Source organism: Oryza sativa, chromosome 1 (assembly GCF_034140825.1).
Source record: "Oryza sativa Japonica Group chromosome 1, ASM3414082v1".
NCBI classification, from domain to species: Eukaryota; Viridiplantae; Streptophyta; class Magnoliopsida; order Poales; family Poaceae; genus Oryza; species Oryza sativa.
This window is the reverse complement of record NC_089035.1, coordinates 27,544,539-27,557,622: the sequence shown is the minus strand read 5'-3', so window position 1 is coordinate 27,557,622 and position 13,084 is coordinate 27,544,539. Positions and strand designations below refer to the sequence as shown.

Sequence of the window (13,084 nt, the reverse complement as noted above, 5' to 3'; positions counted from 1 at the left end):
CATTAAATTCGTTGTAATTAAATCTTCAAAACAAGATCACACATGGATATATACCGACGAAAAAAATAGCTTATTATTGAATTATTTTTAAATATTACACGATGTTCCACCAGGTATATCGGAATTGTTTCACTAAGTAGAGCGAAAATGTTTCACTCATTTAAATCAGGTGTTGTTTCATCTTATATAAAAAATAATGTTTTAGCAAATAGCGAAATAATGTTTCAGTTCACTGCAACATTAGATCTATACATAGTGAAACATCGTGAGTACACTAGGTGAAACATTTTTCTGCGGAAAAAAAAATAAACCAAATTCCCTTAATAGGGGGGTTCCAAAATATATGGGTTTTTTTGTTGCAATGAAATGTTCGTTCACTACAACATTAGACCTATACATAGTGAAACATTGTGAGTACACTAGGTGAAACATTTTTTTTTGGAAAAAAATGAACCAAATTCCCTTAATAATGAGTTTCCAAAATATGTGGGTTTTTTGTTGAAAAAAATATTTTAATTCACTGCAACATTGAATCTATAAATAGTGAAATATTGTAAGTATACTAGGTGAAACATTTTTGTAGAAAAAAGGGGAGTGGGTGGGTCCAACAGTATGGACGTGGGGGAGGGACGCGCGGGGGAGCGTCCGATCCGGCTCCCCCGCGTCGGGCGCTCGGTAACGAGCATTATCGCAACTACTAGCTCCAATTTATCTATAGCTCATTCATACAATAGTTACATACTATACTATTATAATATATGGTCCCACCTGTCATACACACACTGCGTCTTGAAATCCGTGCTATAGCTAGCTATAAATCTGTAGCCCGCTGCTCTTCTCTCTCCTTATTTATCTTCTTAAAATATGTTTACAGCTGGCTTATAGCTTGTACCTGCTCTGAACAACTCCTTGATGTAAATTGTATTGGACGTATCCTTGAGCGTGATTTACTAGTAATAAAGGATCAGTAAATTGAATCGTGAACTAGAGATGAGAAAAGTGCAAGTTAGTATTTGCAGCCAGAGTATTTCGGTAGAAACTTGACGGGTGTTTGGAAAGCGCATGTAAGGTTTGTCGTCTCAAAATCCCAATCATTACATTAGCCTTGCATGAAGCATTGTCCAGGTTTACTAAATAAGAACTAATATTCATGTTACATTGGATTGCGTATTTTATAGCTCTATTTTTTAATCACGCACTCTAGTCAAGTTTTTATAGTACTACTATCAGATTGTTCAGAGTGCAAGCTCTTGACACTAAAGTGTGCTCACCTGGTTGGCTGGTTGTTGTACCTTAGCGGAATATACTCTTTTTCTTTTTCTTCTAAGAGGGATTCTAACTCACCAGAGTCACCAAGTGTGCAGGATTACCACAATGTACACCTTTTCCCATTGGTCTGTAAGATGAACTGTACAAATTTTAGAAGGGTTTATGCAACATGTGAACTGCAACAGTGAAATATTCCATTATAAAAGCTAGAGATGTCTATGACACTCTGGCTCATGTTAAGGATGGGTTAGTCAAAGGTGTTGAAGTCTTGAAGAAGCATGGGCATGCAACGTATACTTCCTTTCAACTATGCACTGATATAGGGATATATTCATATTCTTCATGTACAGCAGATATGAAACCTGTATGGTTGTATGACAAGTAGTAAATTATTTGCAACTTGGTGGATTTGTACACTTGAAAACAGTAGAGGCAGGTTGTTTGTATTCAGGTATGCTGGCTGGATCAACAGGTCGAACCTCACCGGGCTGAAAGAATAGGCTGCTATGCCTGCAGAAATGATAAATGATAGAGATATAAGGATATGTTTCCCCCCAATCACTAATAGTGCAGAGTATACATGAGCAGCAGTGAGAAAAGTTTCCACTAACAAACTCCCTAACATTGTTGCACTGTGTTTACCAGAAGTCCTGCAGATAAAAACTTGCAAAATGGAGTGGAATAAAATGAATTGCTGGTTTTTACCTCCGGAGGTCTAGCCCTATCAACCCAGCTTGTAGAATTGACAGGTTGTCAGAATCTGGTGAAACAATGACAACGGTATCCCCCGAGTACTGAGTCTCTAGTATTGACATGAGCTGCGTTACCCGAACAAATACATCTGCAACACTCTCATTTGGTGTACCATCACTAATAGGAGGTGGCTTGATGTCTGGCGAAATACTGTCTGATGCATACACCTAAATCCATAGCAAGAAAGGGAAATTCAATGAGAACAGGATGGAATTTACCAAGCAAAAAAATGGCTGATCCATAAACCGAAGAAGCTTCAGAAAAAGAAACATAGCTCAGTCAATATAGTGCAAAATCTGCAATATCAGTACTGGCGTGGAAGTGTATATTAGTTCATTCCCTGATTTCTAACCAAGAAAGTATATATCTATACTTATCAAAGGTACCAATCTCACTGCCTATTTCCCAGTAACCTAAAACCAAACAGAATAAACTTGTATGTTTGATTCATGAATCATGATAAAGTGAGTACACGAGGATATCCATTCCTCAAATTAGTTCTAAGAATGAACGGAACTTATATCCTATATATTACATTGTTCATTGTTTGTTGAGATATTTAACTAGCAGGTCGAGAATACTCCTGTCTGCGAAAACACTTAAACACTAGTCAAATTAACATATTCTATTAATCTAATACTAGTAGCAGTGCTATCAGGAGCCAAAGATTTTTAAGCCCTTCATGGCAGTTGGCAACCAGTATTTCACTAATTGCATCAATTCTCAATCTAGCACCCAATGTCACCTAAAACCAACATCTTCACACAACAGTCTTGTATCACTCTGCTGTGCGATTATATTGTTAAAATGACCAACGGTTCTTTTACTAGTTCCGGTTATTGCAACTTCGCGTTCCACGAGAAAGTGGCAAAGATGCATCATTCGGGTGAAGAATACCTCAGGCAATGTTTCTAGGCTCTTCCCTTCAAACGCGCCCAGGCCACGCGCATCTAAGAAGCTGTACTCGGGTACAATGTGGCTACAAATCAAGCAACCAACACATTAATACATGATCACGAATTCACAATTCACCGGCCATACTATACTACTACTATACTAGTGTACTCGTGTGAAGCCGTGGGCTAAGAGAGTGCGATTGAAGAAACAGAGATAGGCGGAGGCAGGCACCTGCGGTTGATCTCGTTGGCGGCGGCGATGATCTCGGCGGCCTGGTAGGCGCGCTGGGTGATGGAGGGCCATATCCAGCAGTCGTCCTCGCAGGCGCCGAGGCGCTGCAGCTCGAGCGCGGCGCGGGCGGCCTGCCGCAGGCCGGCGGGGGAGAGGCCGCTGTCCACGGAGGTCTTGGAGACCGGGTTGGTGCGGACGACGCCCTGCCCCTCGTACACCGACTCCCCCGCGCGCACCAGGAAGTAGCGGTTCGCCAGCCGCGGCGGCGGCATGCGGAACAGCCCGCGCGCCGAGGCCGCCGCCGGGGCGAGCAACGGGAGCGGGAGCGGGAGCGACGCGGATAGAAGCAGGAGCTCGCGTCTGCGGGGACAGGGCGAGAGGGCGGCGCGCGGCGGTGGCGGTGGCGATGGCGCCACCGGCGAGGACGCCGCGGTAGCGGGAGAGGCGGCTTGCACTTGCATTTCCCTTCTCCTGTACGGATCCGGAGGAGGAGGAGCTCTTGCGGTCTTGCCACCTGGACGGTAGTCTGAAAATATCCACCTAGTCGGGCCGGGCCAGCTGTTGCTGCAGCCCGGCCCAATAGCTTCTGCTTGAGTTCTCCACTGCGTAACTTTTGACCTTTGACTTTCGAAGGATTGCCTTTTGGACTCACCACCAGGTTCAACCAAACAAATTACTCCCTCGGTCCCTCCGTTTTTAATTTATTTACCACTTTTAACCATGCATATAAACCTATATAATCAACTTTTTTTAAGTAAAATGACCAAAATACCAACAGTTTTGTGCGACATCTAGAATTTAGAAGTTCCATCCAAAACCCATCAAGAACAAAATAGCAATCACCACCCTGATCAGCGCGTCGGGATAAGAATTTATAAACTTTATTAAAACTGGTCGAAACTCGAAAATAATGAAAATGAAAAACGGAAGTAGTGTAATTTGAAATTTTAAATTAAACCAAATTTTAATTTACTCCGGTAGAGTAACATCAGATGTAACTACGGATTTGTCTATGCTCATCCTTGTCCATTGTTAGGTTTGCGAATCAAATTTGCTACCACCATACAAGTATACATCACCCGATACATCTTGAGACGAATTTCAAACAATTAGCGTATTATTTTTTTAATAAATATAGTATATAACTTTTGGCCTTTGCACCAACTAAAAGTGCACAGAACTCATATTTAGAGACACCGATACATGTTTTGTGAAAATTAACATTGACTCGTATGGTTATAATATGGAAACATAACTAATAAACTCTGTATTAATTCAAATATGCTTATCAAATCCAGTTATTATTGAAGGGAGAAGTGTGAGAGGGGCCATGATAGATGAAGATTAAGATTATGTAAAGCACATAAAACAAGAAAGACATTAGCATATAGCTAATTAAGTTTTAATTATTATAAACTTATTTTAGAGCAACTTTCAAATAGAATTTTTTTTTCACAAACGTACCATTTAGCAGTTTGAAAAACATGCTAATGGAAGCCGAGATAGAATCTACTCCATCTGTCCCAGTATACTCGACGTTCTAGCATAGTTGAGCCAAATCAAGCCTAGGTGAAAATTACCATATAGCCCTAAGGGTATGCTCAGGCCCTGTTTAGTTCCAAAGTTTTTTTTTCAAACTTCCAACTTTCCATCACATCAAATATTTCATACACACACAACTTTTCTATCATATCGTACCAATTTCAACCAAACTTTCAAACTTCAGTATGAACTAAACACAACCTCAATGTATAATGTCTACTTGGGTAATAAGGTAGGACCCAATATTAGTATATGGTAAGAGAATGCATTAGCCTGGATTCCACTGTCCCACTCGAATATATGGCATGTGAGAGAGAAGAGGAGAGAGAAGATAAAGTATTATTACTTTATTTTTATGGGTAGACATTATGCATATGGCTAGCTCATCTTAAAGACTAATATATGGACTACTATCACAATGTATAAAGGGCCACTTTAGAGGCTTAAGACCCCCTTCTATTGCTACATTATGGCTGCCCTAACTGGAGTACTAGTTACTTTAAATAGCCATGATGAGTAGTCATTTTAGATAAAAATACACCGGCCGTTCCTGCCACGGTGGAATCATGGACGAGCTGATGTTCCTGATTACCCGGTTAGTAAAATTTGAATCGTACTCTGCTGCGCCTGTCTCATGTTTATGCTCCTTACTAAAACGTCAAGCATTGTGGGTCAATGGACCACAAGAAGTAAAACGTCAAATATATTGGGAAGGAGGAAGTACATCTTATTGAGTAGGGTGTAAGTGTAACTGCGTCCTCTCTAAGTCCAAAAGGACAATTTCTAAGGATGAATGCACTCATCTAAATTTGAAGTGGTTTTTAACTTTGTATAGTACGGATGGTGCAAGTGGATAAATATAAACAGGTGCTAATTAAAATTAAGAATTTTGAAAGCAATTAGAGTAATACTAGTACTACCTGCCAAAAGGCGCCCCAACATTGTGGCTTTGCAATCAGGCGTGACACGGCACGTGCCAATGGTCAAACAGGACGTGAACACATCATTTTGTTGAGCCCAGGGCCCAGCAAGCCAAGAGCGTACTGTACGTTAGATAAGATGGGTCAAACTCTCGTCTGACAACGTGATTCGCTCGCTCTGTTCTCTGATCTCCCGCAAGCTACAGTGCCAACCCAAAAAGCAAAACTACCCCCTACCGAAGTCTACCAAAAAGTAGTACGGTTCTCTGATATCTTTCATTATTTTTGAAATTTGAATTACTACTCCTCCTACAGCTAAATTTTTTTTTCTCACATTGGAGTAGTAGTACAGTACTAGTATTTGGTTTAGGTTCTTTTTGTTTCGTAAATTTCTCTATACATTGGAAAATATTTGGATGGGCGCCCTCCGGTTTGAATTGCGAAGGAATTTGCGAGCTTCATGTCCAGGCGTCCAGCTGTCCAAGCCTTTATGTACGGGGGCCACCTGCCCGTTGCGCCTCATCCTCCTCAATCACCGTTCGACTCGCTGCTTCCCCTCTTCTTCTCCCCCAAACCAAAACCCTCTTGACCCTTGTCGTCTCCGCACCGCAGCCGCCGCAGGCGAGGCGATCCACATGGCGGCGGCCGACACCGACACGTACGTCACCGAGGTGGCCTTCGGCGACGCCGTGATCACCACCACCGTGACGTCCTCCGGCGCCGCCGTGGAGGGGTGGCTCCGGGAGGTCCGCGCCGCGTACGGCCCCGGGCTCATCGTGGGGCTCGACGTCGAGTGGCGCCCCAGCTACGGCCCTGCGCAGAACCCCGTCGCGCTGCTGCAGCTCTGCGTCGACCGCAGGTGCCTCATCTTCCAGCTCCTCTACGCCGACTACGTCCCAGGCTCCCTCCGCCGCTTCCTCGCCGGCGCCGCGGACTGCTTCGTCGGTGTCGGCGTGGACAAGGACGCCGAGCGGCTGAGCGACGACCACGGCCTCACCGTGGCGAACACCGCCGACCTTCGCCCCCTCGCGGCGCAGAGGCTGGGCCGCCCGGAGCTCAGCCAGGCCGGCCTGCAGGCCGTGGTGCGCGCCGTCATGGGCGCCGACCTCGTCAAGCCGCAGAGGGTGACCATGAGCCGCTGGGACGCCTCCTGCCTCTCCAACGAGCAAATCCGGTACGCCTGCATCGACGCCTACGTCTCCTTCGAGGTCGGCAGGAGGCTGCTCCGCGCCTGATACTGATAGATCGTCGATCGAGGCGGTCGCCGTGGCACGTACCGCAATCGCTCGCATCCTCTCTGCCTAATTCTACCTAGATTAGATTCCAGTTGCTGCTGCATTTCGCTCCTGCTCTCTCGTAATGTGTTAGGCTACCTAGATTCAGTTGTTGCTGCATTTTTCTCTTGCTCTCTCGTGATGTTAGGCAAGGGTTTATCAGATTTGAGGTGTTATGGGTTTTATGTTTAGTACTGAAGGAATTGAAGAATCGGATGAAAAAACGTTGTGCCGATCTTCTGATCTAGACTATGGTTAATGAAAATTTCCAGTGCCGATCCTTTATGCGTTTTTAGTGCTGTTTTTTTATATCTGTGCTAGATGATACTGCTTGCAGATCGTGTCATCAACTGGAAATGGCTCCTTTGCTCAAATTGTTCTACAATGGTGTGCTAGATTATCCATTCATTGAATTGCCTAGCAATTTGGAACATCGGTTAAAATTAGGCATAATATCTTTGTTTTGCTTGGGTTGGGTCTCTTACTGTGATAGCCACTTGCATCACATTGTGTGCAATGCAGTTGATGAACATAGGGTGTGTTTAGTTCACGCCAAAATTGGAAGATTGATTGAAATTGGAACGATGTGACGGAAAAGTTGGAAGTTTGTGTGTATGTAAGTTTTGATGTGATGGAAAAGTTGAAAGTTTGAAGAAAAAGTTAGGAACTAAACCAGGCCATACTACCTGCATCCTAGCTAGTGGTTTGTTCTTCTATCAGCATTTTTTCCTTATGAATAAAATGGTATGCCAAGCCACTGACCATTAAGCATTGCATATGAAGCCCCAGGCATACTTGTAGCGCAAATATCCAGTTATCCACTATATAAGGCAAATGATGATTTATACCAAAGCATTATGCAGGGCTGCTAAGCTGCAAGCTACTCCTATTTCAGACAGATCTGGCAAATGAGGTTTCTGTTTGTCGGTGACATGGGACCGGGGGTATCATGACTAGAGGCTTGAGGCAGACACAATCGCCCACGTGGCCTGGCACCCTCGGGGGACGTCGGGCCCGAGGGTGATGTGTTCGCCCTCCTCTTAGTCCCCCCGAGGGGGTCGGGCCGCACCCGCCTCGGCCCCGAGGGCCGAGGCGCCCCGACCCCTCGTGGGTTTTTGCTCCGCGTGTATGGGTTAGGTGAGCACAGTAGGGCTCACCTAACCACATTTATTGCGGTTTGGCTGAGCGTGTCACGCCGCATGTAACGCAGTGCAGTGCACTCATTTATCCGGTCTGTGACCAGTCACAGACCGGTCAGGTCGTGGGTTAGGTGGCGACAGGCGATCTGACGCACGCCTCGCCCCATCCCGTCAGGACGAGGGCTTCTAGGCGCTCGTCCCCAGCTGGAGCTAGCGTGTTACCTCCCAGAGATGGCACGTTAGTCCTAGTCAGATATATGCTAGGCTTCATCCTAACCATTACAGGCAAGATGTTGTGTGAAGAAGGGCGAACATGCAGATTGTTAAACTGACACGTGGTGGACAAGAATGACCGATTTGTGACCGGTCTGACAATGGTCATGTCATCAGCAGACAGCCATCTTCCCACGTCGCGCCTGCCTCCGGCGGAAGTGGAGGTAGGTATGGGCCGTCCCGTCAGAAGATCATTCGGACAATGGCGATGCAAATCTCCGTCCATTAATAAAGAAAAGTCAAATTGGAGGGAGAGATGGGGCATGTGGTATCCCCTTGAGATATAAAAGGAGGACCTTGCCCACTTTGAGAGGGGACGGGACTTTTCCAGATTGGGAACCCAGAACGAGGGAGAGGCTGGCTCATACTTTGTAGTTCCTTCATACACGAATCCACCAAAACACAGGAGTAGGGTATTACGCTTCTCAGCGGCCCGAACCTGTATACATCGCCGGCGTCTTGTATGGTTCCTGTCTCGCGAACCTTCCACAGATTGGGAGCTTAGAGTCTCACCCAGGGTCCCCGGCCGAACCGGCAAAGGGGGGCCAGCGCGGTCTCCCGGTGAGGAGCCCCACGCTCCGTCATCTGGCGCGCCAGGTAGGGGGCTCTGCGAGTGATCTTCTGAGCTCTTGCACTCTTTCGTGTGCGCCAAGCTTTTCCTATTCAGCCTCATGGCTGAGCAAGCAAAGGCGCACGACCTCTCTCCGAGTGTGAGTGGCGACGACGGGGAGCCGAACCCACGCCGTCGAGCTCGTACTCCACCGCCCCCTCCACGCCAAAGTCCTAAGCGGGGGGAGGCGCTCGAGAGGGCCGAAGGATCCGCGACTTCGACATCCACAGGAGGTGGAAAAGAGCGGCGAGATGGGGAGCGTCGTCTCCTCGTCTATGGTGACGGCAGCACGCCCCAGGGCGCGCTCCAAGCTGCGGGCGCGCTCCTATGTCACCCGCCCGTCGCCCATGACCCGGAGTCTCCAGCCCAACGTTGGCTGGACGATGTGGCCAAATTGGTCATGACTGCACGGCAGCATCTAGATGCTGGTGGGCGGTCCTCCGCCACCAAGGCCTCTGGTGCTGCTACCACCGGCTCCGCGTCGTCAAGACGAAGGGCGCGGCGAGCGGCAGCCGCTGTTCGCCATTCGGCCACCACTCCTTCGTCGACTCCTTCGACCCGGGAAGATCTGCGTGGGGGGCCGGACGCCCGCACCAGCATCGAGCGGCGGCGTAATGACCGACGTGCTACCCACGCAACGGAGGGCGCTTCCTCGTCCAGAGTGTCACCTCAACACGGAAGCGGGAATCAGCCCTCCGTGCCCCCGGTTGGTGGTGTCGGCTGTAGAGCCTTTGTGGCGAGTCTTCGGAATGTCCGTTGGCCCCCAAGGTTCCGGCCCACCATCGCCGAAAAATATGATGGCAGCGTCAACCCCGCCGAGTTTCTCCAGGTCTACACGACCGGGATTGAGGCCGCCGGGGGAGACGACAGGGTCATGGCGAATTTCTTTCCCATGGCCCTGAAGGGGCAGGCGCGGGGTTGGCTAATGAACTTGCCACCCGCGTCAGTCCACTCCTGGGAGGATTTGTGCCAACAGTTCACCATGAACTTCCAAGGCACGTATCCGCGCCCAGGTGAGGAAGCGGACTTGCACGCAGTACAGCGAAGGGACGATGAGTCACTTCGCTCGTACATTCAGCGGTTCTGTCAAGTCCGCAACACCATACCATGCATCCCTGCACACGCGGTGATTTACGCGTTCAGGGGGGGTGTGCGGCACAACCGCATGCTCGAAAAGATCGCCTCCAAGGAGCCCCAGACTACCGCGGAGCTTTTTCAGCTCGCGGACCGAGTGGCTCGCAAGGAGGAGGCCTGGACTTGGAACCCCTCCGGTTCCGGTGTGGCAGCTTCGGCCGCCCCCGGATCCGCCGCTTAGACAGGGCGGCGTGACAGGAGGAGGAAGAAGAGGTCAGTCCATTCCGACGACGAGGGTCATGTCCTCGCCGAGTCGCCGTCGAGGGCGCTTCGCGGGCCACCCAAAAGGGGAGGCCTGCGAGCGACAAAAAGAAAAAGGCCGGCGCTCCCAGCAGGGAGCGCCCAACCGGCAAGTGGTGCACCGTCCACAACACTTCCCTTCACGACCTCGCGGACTGCCGTGCAGTCAAAAGTTTGGCTGAGCGGACGAGGAAGTGGGAGGAGGAGAGGAGGCAGGAGCGCCGAGAGGGCAAGTCCCCGGCGGTTCCTTCCGGCAATCGGCGAAGTGAGGCCAAGCAGAAGGCCCCTGCCGAGGACATCGATGACGGCGATGATGACCTAGGTTTCCAAGAGCCTGGGGCCACCATTGCCACTGTCGATGGGGGAGCGTGTGCTCACGTTTCTCGCCGGAGCCTCAAGGCCATGAAGCGAGAGCTTCTGGCCGCGGCCCCTACTCATGAGGCGACGCGCCGGGCGCGGTGGTCGGAGGTTGCCCTCACCTTCGACCAGACCGACCACCCACCGTGCGTTGCCCGGGGAGGACAGATCGCAATGGTGGTTTCCCCCACTGTTTGCAACGCGAAGTTGGGGCGTGTCCTCATTGATGGAGGAGCAGCCCTCAACATCCTTTCCCCCGCAGCCTTTGACGCCATCAAGGCCCCGGGGATGATGCTCCGGCCGTCCCAGCCGATCATCGGTGTGACGCCGGGGCACACTTGGCCGCTAGGTCATATCGACCTCCCGGTCACCTTCGGTGGACCCGCCAACTTCCGCACGGAGCGGGTGAACTTTGATGTGGCGGACCTCAGTCTGCCCTACAACGCGGTCTTGGGGAGGCCCGCGTTGGTAAAGTTCATGGCGGCGGTTCACTACGCCTACCTCCAGATGAAGATGCCGGGCCCCGATGGCCCCATCTCTGTCCATGGCGACCTCAAAGTCGCGCTCGCTTGTATGGAGCAGCGCGCGGACCGCCTCGCCGTCGTGTCCAAGCCCGAGGGTGGCGACGAGAGGCTTGGCACATCCGCCCCCGCCGCCCCGAGGCAGCGGATAGTCACGTGCGATGAGGTCCCGGTCAAGGAGGTTGCCCTGGGCGACGGCCCGTCCAAGACCACACGGATCGGTGGTCTTCTGGACGGCAAATAGGAAGACACGCTCGTCTCTTTCCTGCGGGCAAACGCTGACGTCTTCGCATGGAGACCGGCGGATATGCCCGGGGTCCCCAGGGAGGCGATTGAGCACCGTCTCGCCGTACGGCCGGGCGCAAGGCCGGTCCGGCAGAAAGTGCGGCGGCAGGCCCCGGAACGTCAAGCCTTCATCCGCGAGGAGGTGGCGCGACTTCTGGAGGCCGGATTCATCCGCGAGGTCATCCATCCGGAGTGGCTGGCGAACCCGGTGGTCGTTCCCAAGGCGAACGGCAAGCTTCGGATGTGCATCGACTACACCGACCTTAATAAGGCATGTCCTAAGGATCCTTACCCCCTGCCTCGCATAGATCAGATTGTCGACTCCACAGCGGGGTGCGACCTTTTGTGTTTTCTAGATGCATACTCTGGTTACCATCAGATTCGCATGGCTAGGGAGGATGAGGAAAAAACTGCGTTCATTACCCCCATAGGAACTTATTGTTATACAACAATGCCCTTCGGGTTAAAAAATGCAGGTCCTACTTTTCAACGTACTACTCGAATTTCTTTGGGTAGCCAAATAGGACGTAATGTTGAGGCTTATGTCGATGACTTGGTTGTAAAGACGCGTAACCAAGAAACCTTACTCTCGGATCTAGCGGAAACTTTTGAAAGTCTCCGCTCCGCCCGCATAAAACTGAACCCCGATAAGTGCGTGTTCGGTGTACCTGCGGGCAAGCTTCTCGGGTTTTTGGTCTCTGCCAGAGGCATCGAAGCCAACCCCGAGAAGATACGAGCTATAGAGCGGATGCGCCCCCCCAGCAAGCTTAGGGATGTGCAATGCGTCACCGGTTGCATGGCCGCCCTAAGTCGGTTCATATCGAGGCTGGGGGAGAAGGCGCTACCCTTATTTAAGCTCCTCAAACGCTCCGGGCCGTTTACTTGGACGGAGGAAGCTGAGCGTGCCCTCACTCAGTTGAAGGCGTATCTCAGCTCTCCCCCGGTTCTGGTCGCCCCGGAGCCAAATGAACCCTTACTACTCTACTTAGCGGCGACCCCGCAAGTGGTTAGTGCGGCGTTGGTCGTGGAGCGCGATGAGGACAATCCTCATTCCGCGCACCCCCACCCTGTGCAGACTTGGCCCGGGAGAGAGCAGGGAGGAGAGGCCCCCGAGCCGAACGGTGGCCCAAGGCCCCCGACGACCGGAGTTGGCCCTCTGCCCGCTTGTCAGACGGTGCTAGGAGCCCCCGACCCCCAGGAAGGCCCTGAGGCCACTGTGGGAAGGCCGTACCTATCGCCCTTTGACCCCGAGGCTAACCCTGTGCTGACTCGACCCGGGAAAGAGCAGGGAGAAGAGGCCCCCGAGCCGAACGGAGGTCTAAGGCCCCTGACGACCGGAGTTGGCCCTTTGCCCGCTTGTCCGACGATGCCAGGAGCCCCCGACCCCCAGGACGGCCCCGAAGCCACTGTGGGAAGGCCGCCCCTGTTATCCTCCGACCCCGAGGTCATCAGCACAGAAGACAAGTGCGCCCCGCGAGGCTGCTTGGACGAAGAGTGCCCCAGGGATGCGGCCCCTAGCGAAGAGAATCGGCCCCACCGAAAGGTGCAGCGGCCCGTCTACTTTGTTAGTGAGGCCCTCCGGGACGCCAAAACCCGATACCCTCAGGCCCAGAAGATGGTTTACGCTATTCTGATGGCC

The 13,084-nt window shown here is 50.9% G+C and overlaps 2 protein-coding genes across 2 annotated transcripts; one reads left to right on the top strand and one right to left on the bottom strand.

Moving 5' to 3' along the window:
• Positions 1-1,550: 1,550 nt before the first annotated feature.
• On the bottom strand, positions 1,551-3,653 carry LOC4327177 (uncharacterized). Its single transcript, XM_015766790.3, has 4 exons — positions 3,151-3,653; positions 2,920-3,001; positions 1,975-2,189; positions 1,551-1,779 (listed from the first exon to the last, which is right to left on the bottom strand). Exons 1-4 carry the CDS (start codon positions 3,609-3,611, stop codon positions 1,659-1,661), a joined length of 879 nt encoding a protein of 292 aa, XP_015622276.1. The 5' UTR covers positions 3,612-3,653; the 3' UTR covers positions 1,551-1,658.
• Positions 3,654-6,133: 2,480 nt separating this feature from the next.
• Positions 6,134-7,177, top strand: LOC4327176 (3'-5' exonuclease). Its single transcript, XM_015766791.3, has one exon. It carries the CDS (start codon positions 6,248-6,250, stop codon positions 6,845-6,847), a length of 600 nt encoding a protein of 199 aa, XP_015622277.1. The 5' UTR covers positions 6,134-6,247; the 3' UTR covers positions 6,848-7,177.
• Positions 7,178-13,084: the final 5,907 nt, after the last annotated feature.

Coding starts and splice junctions, on each gene's coding strand:
- LOC4327177 (XM_015766790.3), bottom strand. CDS start 3,611: ATGCAAGTGCAAGCCGCCTCTCCCGCTACCGCGGCGTCCTCGCCGGTG. Junction 2,190..2,919: donor GCCTAGAAACATTGCCTGAG/GTATTCTTCACC, acceptor CTATGGATTTAG/GTGTATGCATCAGACAGTAT. Junction 1,780..1,974: donor ATAGGGCTAGACCTCCGGAG/GTAAAAACCAGC, acceptor TCATTTCTGCAG/GCATAGCAGCCTATTCTTTC.
- LOC4327176 (XM_015766791.3), top strand. CDS start 6,248: ATGGCGGCGGCCGACACCGACACGTACGTCACCGAGGTGGCCTTCGGC.